We start from the raw sequence: 15,733 nt of genomic DNA, 5'->3' as shown, positions 1-15,733 counted from the left end.
AGTGTAGCGAGACACTATGAAGGGAACTATAAACAAATATAAATATTTTTTTGAATCTTATATAATTCCCTCTTTAGTTTGTACATTTTAGCTGTTATACCTTTTGATGAATGTAAATTTCTATATTATATGCTATAAAATCTGTAGGAAATGAGTTATTATTAGCTATGCGCATTGAACGAAATGCTTTTCGAAAACGAGAAAATAAATTTCAATCGTTGATTGTGTTGTGGTAGCCTGCAAAAAGCATCTCATCTTATAATCCACTGATTCTAACAAAAAAAAAATCGAATATCATTTCGGCTTATGACGTCGAGATGGGGAACATTTAATTCTTATAGTTATAGTAATATTTTGAAAACGTAGTTCGAAATTACATGCTACTAACATATCGTAGCAGCTTCAATAAATACTGACTATTAATATCAACATTACCTTGGATAGCGCATATACCTTGCTTTAAAATATCTACTGTAGTATTCAGCCTAGTAAAATTTGAAACTGTAATCACTCGTTCATTGTTATTGATCTGGCCATTTGCAATAATCTGTAAATAAAAGTATATGAAATTTATCCGTCAGTTAGGTTAAACTTGTTGCATTTTACGACTGTCCCAATCTGCTTTTTCAATCACAACTTATCGTGGTAACTTTTTAACATTTTTCGGTTTAAACATCCGATGTAGCAAAGCTATACAAGGTTAGGTCTTGTTCGTTACTAAAAAAATATTTTTGTTATCGTTTTATTTGATACTTCCTACTCATATGATCCCAATTCAACTATGTCGTTAAACGTGAACACAAAGACATAAATAACATTTGCTACAACTATGAATATTAAAATCGTAATGGAGACAATGATACCAGTGAATGCTAAATTAAAAGGGATGCCGGATTCTTATTACATGCCAACACAAAGTTGTTTTTGCCGAGGTCGAGTTCAAGTTTCATCGAGTATAATTCAACTATGATCTATAGATGAACATAGCTCGAATCTGTTTTTTTAAGATACAGGTATTGAGATATTTGAGAAGTGGTTTATTGTGCCAGTAGAGACCATGCTTGAAACATTTAATTCAACTTAGACTAAGTGAATTTCATCCTCACTCTGAGGCGGGCCAGCGGATGAGCGGGCAGCAAATCCAAGCTGTAGAGTTCACGATATCACACATTTTTCTCTATGTGTTTTATTCAAGTAAAAGATGACATGACGTGTATAGATTTGTGAAACTGATTGTGATGAATCAGCAATGGATGACCGCCGTTTTGCTCGTCTGGTCATTAAGTGATATATCACAATTTTACAAACATTCCCCTCATACGTGACCTTTAATTTATTCATTCTCATGTATAGCAACAGCTTTAATTTGTTTATCCCCCGAATTATTTTCGAAGTTGGAGGACATCATTATCATAACCTCATTCTGGACAGCAGTAAAGTTTGGCACGTCCATGCCCACAATCCTAGCTCTGTTTATTCAAATAAGTTCAAGCACAGGCAAAACGTGAATGGTGGCAAAAGACTCGAATCAGAGCGTCACTAGTAAATATTCCATATAATAAGTAAAAAGAAAATTCATTGCAAACGATCGTTCATCAAATGCAGTGTATTATGGTAGCACTCCCGCAATCGTTTGCAATAAGGAAACAAAATGCTCTGATATCAAACGTATGGATGTATCGATTTGTTGGATGTTGCTCCAGGTGATTTTCTCGTAAACTAACTTCGATATTCCACAACTGGGGAAACTTTGAAAGTTAGGAATTCAAGTGAACATGTTTTGACAATTAGCCACAGAAAACCGCACAAGCTGAGATGTTGAAGAGCCGCGCAGCGTCCAAATAAACTGACAGTTCCGCAATACACTGCCGTTATTGATCTGCAATTTTGCATGCATGGCTTAACGTTTTGCTGGAGAACGGGCCTAATGTATCAGCGGAGATCCTGGGCGATTAAATGGAACGTCGCCAGTCGCATATCAGCTCGAGCTCCCGCGATACGTCATTTCTCCGTGCAACATGCCTAATTATTTAATAAAATATATTATTTGAATGAAATATTTTTTGCCAATCCCAGATATAAGAAACAGAAAAGAAGCTGGTCTCACTCCAGATGCCCAAATAGAAAGAACATTTAAACAACTACAGTAGCCCACATTGTTACTTATCAATCTCAGTCAAAAAGAGTTTTATCCTGATAACTAATTTGGTTATACTTTCTCAGTCTTGTTGATTAACAATCTTTAATACACAGACATATAATGATTAGACAAAAGATAGAAAAGCTATACCATATTGATGCATAAAAATTCTCTTATTTCAATTTGTTACAACTTTTCAGATTACCTGTAATTCCTCCATTACATAACCTCCAGCACCAACTGCAAATATAGTAATCCCATTTGACCGAGCATATTTTGCTGACAAAAGCAAATCATTTCTGTCGGTAGATCTTCAAAAGATATAAAAAATTATCTATAACCATCTACAATCTACACACCTATTTAAGACTTGTTACACGAGCATACCTTCAATAAATCGAGCAAAACAAAAACGGTTTTATACTACTTCTTAATTTTTGGATGTCTAAGATTAGAATAATTTGGTAAATAATAAAGTAGTAATCAGCTTTGAAATAAAATTTATTTAGAGTTTCAACAACTAATATCTTGATGGTGTAAAAATAATATATATCGCGCAGAAACCCAAGTTGAAAAACAAAGGGGCTAAATATACGGATATATCAAAAGAACTCTGCTAACTACCATTACATGAACCGTGAACATTAACAATAATAACAAAAACATTAACTACAGTTAACGATACGATTCAAAGGTGCATTTTGCGTGTATTCAGACATTGTTTAGACAAGATTACCTTCCATCTGTAAATAAAATAATGACTTTCTTCACTGAAGCATCATAAAAACGATCAGATCTCATGAAATCTTCGTTCACTGTTTTGTTGATAGCATGTGCAGTGTAAGTTGTGAACCCATGAATTGATATTTCGTCAACAGCGGCCTAATGAATACTCAGTTATTAATTTAAAGCTAATTGCATTTTGAATTCTGAAGGTATCACAATTTTGTGAACAAATCGTTAAATAAGACAATTCATACGACAAATATGACTTTAGTTCTTTTTCGCGTAGAACGTGACCCCACCATCTCACTAGCTTTGTTTTGCAACTGCGTTTATTGTACATGTGAATCTAAAATATGCTAAATTTTGGGTTTTGTTTTTTTTGTTGTTACGAAAGGAATTTTTTTTTTCAAAATATAGAACCAAATGATTATCTCGAAAGTTTACTATTGTATTTTAATTAGAGAGGAATACTTTTTATTCCGCCATGTTCGATACCTCATCAGAAAGAACTGTCTGATCTTACCGTGACGGAACCAGTCTCGACTGCTCAACCCTTGATGAATATTTTACCTTCAATTGGGCTTTGGTCTTCAGTTTTCCTAGCTGAATTTCAGTTTTTAAATATGGCTGTGTGCTATGAAAAGAAAATGAAAACTATTTTATCGAATTTTTTTTATTGAATAACAATGAATTTGAAAATACAAACAAACGCGGAAAATGATTTTAGAAGAATGTATCTTAGTCTTACTGTACCCAGATAAAATTCGTAAAAACACTCGCAGCGAAGTGGAACAAAGTGGAAAACGATCAAAACTAATTCCTTGTTAATTTTTATTAAAGCACTAAAATACACAACAGAGCTAAAACACTGTTGACATAATTTTGACAACTATGGTGATCATGATGATCTCATTTGACGCTTAAGAAGAAATCATTCTTCGCCACAAAGTTAAGCCAAATACATGTCATGGCAGCTGTTTCTAGGCAATTTGATCTTGACTAATAGAGCAGCTGTTTTTAAATAATTTAAATAAATTATTTATAAATGCGACTTAAAATCTAATTAAATAAAATGAAATCTTTTTCTATAGCTTACTTCTCATTTGAAAACCAGTGTGAGAACTGAACGACGCCAATCTGTGTTAATCCGCCTAAGTCATAATTTTCTGCTACCAACTTGACCCATGACTTCATAAGCTCCCAATTCACATTTGTGATAGAACCCGATCCATCCAGCATAAATACAAGATCCATGGGCGTTTCCCGACATTCTGGCAAAATAAATTAATATTTGAGACATAACGTAATGTAATCCTATATTATCTAAACAAATTTTACCATATCATATTGTCAGGCAACCGTTGTTACCGCTTACCAAATGTTCAAAAATGTGAATATTGTCCCCCTAAAAAGTTTTCAGCCGTTAAATACGATTGACTGTGAGCTCTCATCGGTTTACTGTTAGTGTACCTATAATTCCTAAGTTCATTCCAAAAACTCCATGTATATGGAATTCAATACCTCACACATCTTTTATTCATTGTATTGATATTAAAATTGCTTTTAAGCTTAGTGCCGATCGGTATTTACCAACGCTCAATTCTATCCTTTAATCTCTTATAGTCTCAAAACTTTGATCAGATCAATCTCCCTTATACCTGTATGAGTAACCTTGTTTTCAGTAAATTTTCTAAAAACAGTCATAACAATGAAATAATACCTGCTGCGTTCAGATGCCTCGGATATTGAAGAAGAATAAACAAAAATATTAATTCGCTTCTCATTCTTCTGAATCATGTAAACTGACAAAAATCAAATATAGATTGTAATGCTTTGCGGATGTAACTAGCAGTAAAAATGATTAGCTCTGAAAAACATTAAACGCTCTGTTAAACAAAATGAATAATAAAAATACCAAAACATATAAAGAAACTTGTTCCAAAGAATTGATAAATACTTGACATTCAGTTACTTCTGCCACTAGTATATTAATTTATTCATATTTTATTGAAATTTAAAATATGTATAATTTCAGGCATATGTAATAGATAAGTTAAATACGTGCGCTTGATACATACGCCGATGCCCCATTTACATCGCGATATTAATTTCGATTGGGGATATTTAGTCACAGTGCGAAATGCTCATATCTTCCAAATATACAGCACAGGTGGCTAAGATGCAATGATAAACGAACAAATGCAAATTGAATACAGATTTAACTATACTATGATCAAATTAATGCGAGGGGATCACCAAGGTTCGTTTTTATGACTAATTATTCCAGTGAATCATTTTTGCAAATGCCAGAACGTTAACAGTTATTTTAGTGTATCTCTAAAATACAGTTTACAATATATAATCGTAAATTTTGAATCGAATTTCGTTAAACTTTCCCCAAAACTTGGTCAAATTCTATAAAATTGAACGAATCACATACACATACCAAATAAACACAAGTCGTCACTAAATATGTAGCTCACACTTCTTCTTTCAGAAAATACTGTTTGTTGCACAAGTCATCATCGTAATGTTACACTCATTTCTGCAATGGAAAATAAAAGTGTCTAATTACACCCCTGAGGAAAAAAATGATATTCGAGAAAACATGTTGTTACATATAATTTAATTTTTGTTTGTGTAACTTAAAACCTGAATTCATCTCATTTACCAACAATCGTTCATTTATTTCAACAAAATTTCAGAATTTTATGGTTATTATTTTTTTTGTTCCACAAAACGCAATTGATTTGAACTCATGGATTTATTATTTTATGAATGAATAGTTTTTCTACAAATATCAAATAATGTATTTTTAATAATGGTTCAATAATCCTTCTGTCATTTACGATAGCACAGCAGTCAGTCACAAGAGATTACTAAACTTTTATTAGGTTAAAACTTTAGTATAGCCCACAATATTCATCTCTTTACCTGGCTTTGCTTATAAAGTTGTCATGATATTCATGTATTATTCTAATAGTTGTGGTACGTGTCATTTCCATCTTCGTTCTGCTTAGATTAGTCATATTCTCCGTTGTTGTTTTCTCGACATGCATTTCCTTAGTAAGAAGGCCATAGTAATGGTTATCCTTGCTTCTGCAGTAGAAGTCAAAACGGAAAACGCAACCAATGAGCCAATCAATGTAGCAAACAATACAATTCATTCATTCTTTCCGTCTGTTATTCATGTATCAATAGTGAAATAAATATTAATTACTTTGTTAGTTATTGTTTATTATACTACAAAAACAAACAGAATATGATCGAAATATCATGTTCAACATAAGCGAATAATTTGAGTTGATTGGTGAGACCAGAATCAAAGATTTCATATTAAAAAACTTGTCCAATATTAGAAACAATTCATATATTAAAATATGATACAAATATTCTTTTTTAGGAAAGAAACAATTGTTGCTTTCAAATCTCAACTAAATAAGCCAATCCTCTTCCGTTCTAATTGTTGAATTTTGATATCTGAGTGCTTCATTTTTTAAAATGCCGCTATGTTTCTGTATGAATAAGGTTTGCTTGATCCATGACATAAACATAAGTGACTAGATAATACCGCATAACAAGGCTAATCAGTCTTGTAATATGTATTTTCTTCTGAAGCATATTCGTCATTAATCATCTCTTTGCTGTAATTTCGAAAATGTTGTGACTAAAAGGTTATTGAAACATCCCACTCGTAATAGGAAGTTTCATTCTGTATTATATAAAAATGTTATCTTTATTAACTTCATTACTCATATTAGACTTAGTTATTGTAAGGTAAGAATTGTCAGATCATATTGCTTATGATTTCATCCCGGCAAGTCGAATTAAGGTCTTATTTGCATCACTCTTCTGATAATGAAAGTAATGCGGCTAGAAATATGATTCTTAGTTGCAGTGTACTAAAAATAATATCGAAGGTTTTCGAATAATTATATTTAATGCTATTGTGGGCATTCAAATCATTCATTTCTAAGTATTGCATAAAGTATTATACATTGTATTATAAGCTTTGAAGAAATTTAGTAGTGTTATCTAATATATTCATAGCTTTTGCTATTTTTATATTGTCATGGAAAGTTTATGCAGATAGTTTCCCTATCTGGTATATATCGACCTTGTTTTATTTCAATTTTTGGATTAAAATTAAAATGTTATGGGGAAAGTTAGATAATTAGCCGCGGAAATGAGAAAGCAACTTTTGATATTCGTTGGGATATTTGCTTGGATGATTGCCGTCGTTAGCGCAGGTTGGTATATATAATATATCACCATGTCTTTCAAATGATGTGCTTATTCATAAACTCTTTATTTTACGACAAGGTAGAGGTAAGTGGAATGCATTTGGAAGTTACCAATACTACGTATCTGAAAAAGATGATAAAAAATCCTATGTTGATGGTGAAACATTCTGTAAAAACACTGATGGTGAGATGGCAATGATAAAAACTAGCGAGATTCAAATGTTTATTCAGAATCAAGTCTCAGCTACCTCAGGTAAACAGTACATTTTACGCTTCACCCCAGATCCCGGAATGAATTTGCTTAAGAGTATTTAACGTTATGTTCATTAGAATCTTTGTTCGTGCGTTTTGGGATTTGCGTTAGAATACTCCATACGATTGTTTGAGAATTTTTAATTCGTCAGTCGTCATATATAAGAATATAATTTCATTTATCTCCAACAGTTTCAACCAGTCATGTTTACATACAACAAATATTACACACGACAAAACTTTTTATTACTCTAAAGCAGGGTTTCCCAAACTTTTTGAGCCTGACCCCTATTTTTGAATCTTAGGTTTGACAGACCCCGTATCAGTTTTTGTGCCTAACCAACGAGGAAAGAATTTTTTTTTGTCAACATAACAACATAAACGGTAATAATGCTTTTCACTGCTCAATTTATCGATTCTCGAGCAATTTGTGACAAGTAAACTTGTAGGTTCGATTATACGGCAAGTCCCGACCTGTATTTTGTCATCATATTGGTAAAAGCTGAAAATGCTGCCTCACAATGTAGGTCGTCGAAAATAGCAAGGAAATTAAAATCGCTTTTACTGACTGCAATATTTGTCCACAACGCTGAACCAAAAAGATGCTATGACTTTTTGATTAAGATCAATCGTTAAAGATTAATCACAATCTTTTCATATCGCTGCGGACTCTCTGTGCAGTCAACACGTACCGCGGGCCCGAGGACCCAGTTTGGAAAATCCTGCTCTACAGCATTTTATTGTCTACACTTACAGGAACACCATATGGATTTTATATTGGCTTAAAGGAAGTTGGCACAAGTAATACCTTCATATGGAATGACAATTCAGAACTAACCTACACTAACTGGAACACAGGAGAACCTTCTAGTGAGAGTTCCCGATCTTGTGGTGCTATGGGGTGGTTTCTCGCGTATTTTGCAAATCTACCGTGGTATGACGTCGAATGCGCTGCGAATTATCCAACTGGATTTGTCTGTCAACGATTAATCGGTAACAACATTTGTTTGTAATAAATGTATACTAAATTTGTAGATTATGTATTTTTTGTGAATACAGCCTGATGTTTTATGCAATAAATGGTTGTCTGAACTTTGTTAAACAGAAGAGTCATAATCTTTTTGCAAATACCTATTTATATATTTTAAGGCCAATTTGGTAAATTGTAACCATGTCAGGATTTACTGCCCATGATTATGCTCATTATAGCATTGATTTGAACTGCTTGTAGTAACGCATCAGCAGGCATCCGCTGGTGTTTATTGTCCCACCAAAATACTGTATAATTGCAGTTAGTGACACTTGGCATTTCAGCGATCGCCCGTATTTTTATCAAATACTAGTATACTTTATTCCGAATGAGTGCGACTAAGTTTGCCTCGAGCAAAATCTCTTAATGAAAATTGAGAATTGGGTTATCTGGGTCTAATGTTTCCAATTTAACTGGATAAATTATGTTTAGAGAAAGCAGTTTCACAATATCATAAATTTACTGCAAGCAAAACTAACTAACTGCTTTTGATCTTATCACTATTTATATACCTTGCCATTGTTTCTACCGCTCATACTGTGTTAACAGTTCATCTTGATTTACATTTACTGATATAAAATTCTCAGAATACTCAGTTGTACAAAATAAATTTTCTCTGTATGTTTCTGCAGGCTGGAATTGGGGATCATGGGAGTCTTGGGGTAGCTGTGAATGCCCGGGAATGAGGCAACGAAACCGAACTTGTGTTGACAGTGGAAGAATTGGTCCATACTCATGCAATGATACGACAGCAGAGTCAAAAGTAAACTTGTTTTACAAATACAACTCATTATAATTGTGTTTTCGTTTTAAATGCTTGCTCATTACCTAGCTGTATTGATAAGCATTACATTAAAGTTCAGGATTTTATAAAGTTCCAGCATGTCGATTAGTGTGTTGTTCCAGAACTATACCTCACAAATACGACAATAATAGTTACACATGACATTGCCACTCAGGAAACTTTAGTCAGTTTAGTTGTATTTCGTTGTTAATTGAAAGAGATTGACTAACGTATCAAAATAATTCCATAATTCCATTCTAATTTTAAATGTGACTAGCCAATCTTTCAGTCTGCGCCCAATTAATTTGGATTTCATTGTTACATTTCTCTTTTTTTGATCTTGTAATAAAGAGTTAGAGTTAATTTGATTAAAACACGTACATGTACGATTGAACAAAATGAACGTTGTTTTTAGATATGCACGCCATCCGTTTCCTGCAATGCAACTATGTCTTTGACTCCACTAGGTGAGAATGAAAACTCATTCTAGAATTAGGTTGTTATGTTTTCATTTCCCAGCAAACTGACCAATTTTTGCGAAAATGAGATAGCGATATGAACAATGGGCTCTGTTATTCTCTTTCACATAAGTCATGAACCAATTTCTATCAATGATCTGTCTCTAGTGAAACTGTATAATTTTTTTTTATTGTAACTCTGGCACGAATATATTTTTTTATTGGTTGAAAAGCAATATTAAAAGAGTATATAACCGGTAAGCTAGGTTAGCGTTGTCGTTTACTGATAATGTTGAAAGACAGCGTCAAAGACAGTAGATTCCAAGCTCAAATTTAAATAACATATTTGAACCTTTGCTGTCGCTGCTCGATAACCAGCTTTGGTCCCCCACGACCACCAGTAAATCTATTTCCCCAGTAAATCTGTGTAATTATTAGTTTCTCGTAATTTGTGTTCGATTGTTGTTAATTTACTGTTTGGAAAAATTAAACTTGACTTGACTCTAATCGAAAGGTGCTATAACGACTTATAATCGAAACTATTAAATCCGTCAATATATCAACATTTTTCTTTATTATTCACTTTAGTACTTAATTTAAAGCAAGTGCCTGCAATAACTGATGCTATCTCGCTCAACCGAGCTTTTTCACTGCGCATTTCTCGAAATACTGATATTATTCAATCATTTGATTTCTCATTTGTGAAACAGGTCGAGGAAAATGGTTTCCTAATGGAAGTTATGAATATTACGTTTCACCGGGTGGTATTTCAAGATCTTATGAAGTTTCAAAAACATTTTTCAAAGAGAGAGAGGGCGAATTAGCATTAATAAAGAATGAAATGACTCAAGGATTTATAACAACACTCATTTCTGATGGATCAGGTACGTGCATTATTCTGAATTTTAAAGTCAATGTATACTCATTACGAACGGAATGCAATAATTCCGTACCTTTTGAGATATAACGCTTATTTACGCGAAAAGGTCCATGTACAAAAACCACTGATATTTAACAATATATAAGAAGCTGTGTTAGTTTTAACACTGTCTGGCAAATTTATTACACCCATGAGTGACGTGAGATGGTATTTGAAACTGAGATGCGTAATTTGCAATGCCAACTCAATTAAGGCTAACGCTTCAACCGCATGACTCTCACTAAAACACTTGTCTATGCGTGTATATAAGCAGTATAAAGCAATATGATATGTTTTATTACAGGAGAACCATATACATTCTACATTGGACTTGTTTATGACAAATCAAAGTCGATGTTTCAATGGAACGACGGAACAAACCTTTCATTCACTCGTTGGGATGATGGAGAACCAAACAATCATATCAGTGTAACAGATACTTGTGTATCGATAGGTGAACAAAAAACTTATGACGCAAATCTTCTATGGCATACGATAGACTGTATCACAGGAGCAACAGGGTTAAAAGGATTGGTGTGTCAACGCCATATCGGTGAGTAAAATAACTTGCGACAGCGAGGAAAAACGAATTTTTAACATATTTTTTCTAATATTGAAGTTGAAAAAATAAAAAGAAGAAGTAATGAGGTGACAGGTCAAACTGTTTTCATTTTTATTCAACATAGCTTCAATACAATCAACTCTAGCGCGAATATGCTTTGGCTGTGTGATTAGAACAGTATGAATGTTAAAAATAGGATTTTAGTATAACGCAAAACATGAACAGGAATATAAATAGAACACATATATTAGAACTCCAACTTAACTTAGTTTCAACTATGATAAAATAAATTTAGCTCTGAATCTATAATTATTTGAAAATCAACAAATTCAAAGAGCAGAAAAATCAGAATATGATATAGTTGGAATATGCATCATCAACAAAATCGATGAAAAGAGTAAGCGCGCGTTAATTCTGAGTTAAGATTATGTTCACACTATGTAGGAAGATACTGGGAAACCTGGTCATCGTGGAGTATATGTAACTGCAGCTCAATGTTGAAAGTACGGAATCGAACATGCATTAATTCGGAAAGGACGGGGCCCAATGTTTGCATTGGTTCTAATTTTGAGGTAAGATATAGAAAAATGCCACTCTTTGTAGTAATATAATAATTTCTGATCTTTTAAAGTGCTCAAAATGAAAAATGATTATCATTCTATCTTGTTTTGATAATTTTTACTATTTTAGTGTATAATCCGCAGTCCTAAAATTGAATATCTAATAATTCCAATTTAGGGCGCAGGACCTGACTATTGACAAGTTCTCCTCAAAAGTTTCTGATTCATCTAAATTATTCATTTTCGATATTTTTCATTAGTGTGTGAAATAATATTTTGGTGAAAATTTTTAAATTTCTGTAACTGTTTGAAAAACATTAAACAACGCATTTAAATACCTGTTGGAATATATAAAAAATTATCGTACATATATTGAATAAAAAAAATTTGCTAAATCACAATTACTTTCTCCAGACGACCAATTGTTCAAGAGACACTGCCTGTAGTACAACGTCCACCGCGGCAACTGTTGAAATGACAGCAACAAATATATATCATGTATTTACAACTCCTACAGACATGACACAAACTTCCACATTGTCTGCCAATGCAAATGATTTAAAAACTACGGAGAGAAACACTCTTTTTCCCACAAGTGCAATCACTACTAACACAACGACTTCTGGTGGTAAGATTATATAGCTTACAAATTATAAGAGACATTAGTCTTGAGTGCACAAAATTTGATTTTCCAAACTACTATTTTATGGTACAATATGCTCACTGACTTTCTGTTTTTTACAACTCATGTGAAACCCGTCTTCGGTGGTAGTTGTTTGTGGCTGCAAAATGTTACGAATGTTTTCACTGGCTCACGCCGTTGCTGTTCACTATGTTATACTATGCTGATATAGTTTTAATATGCATCATCAATGAAAACGATAAAAAGAGGAAGCGCACGTTAATTCTCAGTTAAGATTATGTTAACACTATGTAGGAAGTTACTGGGAAACTTGGTCATCGTGGAGTACATGTAACTGCAGCTCAATGATGAAAGTACGAAATCGAACATGCATTGCCTTGGGAATGGCGGGGACCAATATTTGCATTGGATTCAATTTTGAGGTATAAAATAAAAATAAATATCTCATTTTGGTGTAATTTGATAATTTCTGACCTCTGAGGTAATCGAAAGAAAAATGATTATCATTCTACGTTGATTTAATAGTTCTCAATATTTTAGTGTATAAGCCGCAGTTTTAATAGTGAATCTCCAATAATTCTGATTCAGAGCGCAGGACCGACCTTGCTATTGACAAATTCTCCTAAGAAGTTTCTGATACATTATTCACTTTCAATAATTTTCATTAGCACGTTAATTAATATTTCTATAGGGATTTTCAAATTTGCTCAACATTTTAAAGAACATTAAACTTAGGATTTGAATAGCTATTAGAATATATAAAAGTTATCGTACATTTAAATCAAAAAATTGCTAAATCAGAATTACTTTTTCCAGACGATCAATTGTTCAAGAGATACTGCCTGTAATACAACGTCCACTGCGGCAACTGTTGAAATGACAGCAACAAATTTATACCAAGAATTTACAACTCCTACTTACATGACACATACTTCCACATTGTCTGCCATTGCAAATGACACAAAAACTACTGAGATAAACACTATCTTTCTCACTAGTGCAATCACTACTACCACAATGGCTTCTGGTGGTAAGATTATATAGCTTACAGCTTATAAGAGACATTAGTTCTAAGTGCACAATATTAGGGTTTTCAAACTACCACTTTGTGGTACAATATGCTCACTGACTTTTCGATGTTTACAACTCATGTTTAACCTCTCTTCAGTATTGTTGCGTGGTAAATTCCTGATAGATTTTTAAGGTTTATGATTCTTACTACATATTATATTGCAGACCACAACAATTTATTGGTTGCAATTATCTCATCCATAGTCACATTGATTCTCGCAGCTATTTTATTCGGAATTGGTTTGCTGATTCGTAGATGCAAAGTAATGAGGTGAGAAATGATCGATACTACAATAAAATGTGTATATTTTGAACGATTTGGAGTATTTCCTCTCAATTGAATAAGTAAAATAAAATCTTTTATACAGCAGTAACAATCTCAATGTCCGGAACAATGTCTTGAATACTGGGCTAACATTTTCGTCCGATCACGATGACGTTTAGCTAATATATAAGCTAAGTCCTCTATAACAGAAGCAATTCAAGAAAAAAAAAATCCATTGTTTCTATCCAAAAGCCTACTTGTGAATTATTTCAAGTTTATTGTTGTTCACAGGGGAATTTCTAAAAAAAAAAACGACACTCAACCACAACGTCTTTCAGAGATGAATGAGGTTGTTAATGACGTCCCGGTTTCTCATGAAAAATATGATAAAATTCAAACATCCCAATTGAACTCCCGAAATAATGAGTTAAGAGAAGAAAAAGAAGGTAATTATGAAATCCCACATAATTATGAAGAAATAAAAGACGGAGATCATCAATACGAAGAAATGAATGATCGTACAACAAAAGAACATCCGTACATCAATTCAATGCCTGAAAATGAATATGATGCTTGACATGTTGAATATAAATGGCGATCGCCCTTTGTCATTTTTGTTCAATCCTGAATCATATTATTCTTTCCGATACACATATACACATTGTGACTTTAACTATTACTACTTGTTCTTAAACTTTTGCGCTTGTGTTGACTGATATTTATTGAAACAAAATACCATTGCATATTAATTCAAGTTTTTCTTGTTAATTTTCCGTGAGATTCGGATGTGAAATTCGGCTCTTTTATTATAAAGGCAAGTCACGTGAAGTTAAGTCCGAAAGAAGACCGAAAGTGGCATACGAACCAGCTAAGAAGGATCTAGATTTGTATAACTCTCATGAGATGATCTGAGCTGCTAATGGTTTCTTTGAAATGCATTTGCCCCTTTTCAAGCGTTCCGTTTAATAATATAAGTTTGATGTAGTATATTATGGATGCATTGTGATATTCCTTGGCTCTCTATTTCCCACCATAAATGAAAACGGGTACACAAGCAGTATTGTCTAATTATCAAGTTTTTCCAACAAATATTTCTAAACTCGAGTAAATTAAAGTCATAATCTATTGAAAGCTATATCCTGATAACAGCCATCCCACGTTTCCTTCTGAATTATAAACATTTTTTGTGAAGTTTTTTCATTCTTTGTCTATTGGGGCCATTGACATTCTTCTTGCAATAACTGATATTAATAATTTGAAGCTTGGTGGTATCGTTTTACTATTTAATGCTATAGGACTAAGTCATGAGTTCACATTAATCTATTTGCTTTGCATGTTAATACTTTGAATGAAGGAAGAGCAGAAAATATAATATGCTTCCATTTGACTCGCTTCAATTGGTTATATTCTTGATAACGACTTTTCAAGTAGTTGAATAAACATGAAGGACATGTATGTTATCAATAAAAACGAAATTTTTTGTAATTTTGTATCAACATACCTGTGTGGTCAATTAATATTTTCGTTTTGTACAAAACTATGACTGAAGGTCGAAAATTTTATATATTCAATACAAATATTGTTTGTGAGCATATATTCACAAATTAATATTTTAAATTGAATGTATTTGTTCAAATATGACCTAGATATCTCAAAAGAAAACAAAAGCACAAATAAAATCTTGGTAAACGGTAAACGCTTTCTCATGATGTGATACCGATGGCGGTATTTGTGAGTAGTGACGTAAAAACATACATGCTCGAATGATTTTCTTTAGTTAGCTGACTGCCCTTACGTTCGAAGATAAGTAATTCGACAGAGTATATAAACTAAATAACATAGTTTTGTACTAAACATTAAGATAATGGCAATAAAAGTTTCTCCAAGACTGTAATACATCAACCAAATAAAATTAAAACTTTATTACATTCGTTTTTTTTAAATTTACTAATATAAGTTTGAAATGTGTTCATAATAAATATTCATTAAAATGAATCAAAGCAAATTGATTTCGAAAACGATTCTGAAAAATAATAAAAAATCTACATATTTTTCATATAAATTTGAATACATGATTTC

At 32.6% G+C, this 15,733-nt stretch overlaps 2 protein-coding genes across 2 annotated transcripts in view; one reads left to right on the top strand and one right to left on the bottom strand.

The window, feature by feature from the left end:
• LOC144422910 (uncharacterized) overlaps positions 1–15,367 on the top strand; it is a 75,429-nt gene extending 60,062 nt beyond the window's left edge. Inside the window, exons 19-25 of the mRNA XM_078112910.1 lie at positions 10,858–11,106; positions 11,560–11,687; positions 12,090–12,303; positions 12,613–12,740; positions 13,135–13,348; positions 13,555–13,660; positions 13,946–15,367. Coding sequence (XP_077969036.1) covers positions 10,858–11,106; positions 11,560–11,687; positions 12,090–12,303; positions 12,613–12,740; positions 13,135–13,348; positions 13,555–13,660; positions 13,946–14,231 — 1,325 coding nt within the window. The 3' untranslated portion in view covers positions 14,232–15,367. The remainder of the gene's footprint in view (positions 1–10,857; positions 11,107–11,559; positions 11,688–12,089; positions 12,304–12,612; positions 12,741–13,134; positions 13,349–13,554; positions 13,661–13,945) is intronic.
• LOC144422795 (matrilin-1-like) lies at positions 3,386–4,701 on the bottom strand. Its single transcript, XM_078112626.1, has 3 exons — positions 4,587–4,701; positions 3,963–4,137; positions 3,386–3,500 (listed from the first exon to the last, which is right to left on the bottom strand). The coding sequence occupies exons 1-3, from the start codon at positions 4,648–4,650 to the stop codon at positions 3,386–3,388; spliced, it is 354 nt and encodes a 117-aa protein (XP_077968752.1). The 5' UTR covers positions 4,651–4,701.
• Positions 15,368–15,733: the final 366 nt, after the last annotated feature.

This window comes from Styela clava, chromosome 5 (genome assembly GCF_964204865.1).
Source record: "Styela clava chromosome 5, kaStyClav1.hap1.2, whole genome shotgun sequence".
Classification (NCBI taxonomy): domain Eukaryota; kingdom Metazoa; phylum Chordata; class Ascidiacea; order Stolidobranchia; family Styelidae; genus Styela; species Styela clava.
Note: the sequence above shows the minus strand (reverse complement) of the source record. Positions and strands in the feature narration are given on the sequence as shown.

Coding starts and splice junctions, on each gene's coding strand:
- LOC144422795 (XM_078112626.1), bottom strand. CDS start 4,650: ATGAGAAGCGAATTAATATTTTTGTTTATTCTTCTTCAATATCCGAGG. Junction 4,138..4,586: donor GAGGCATCTGAACGCAGCAG/GTATTATTTCAT, acceptor TTATTTTGCCAG/AATGTCGGGAAACGCCCATG. Junction 3,501..3,962: donor CACTGGTTTTCAAATGAGAA/GTAAGCTATAGA, acceptor TTCTTTTCATAG/CACACAGCCATATTTAAAAA.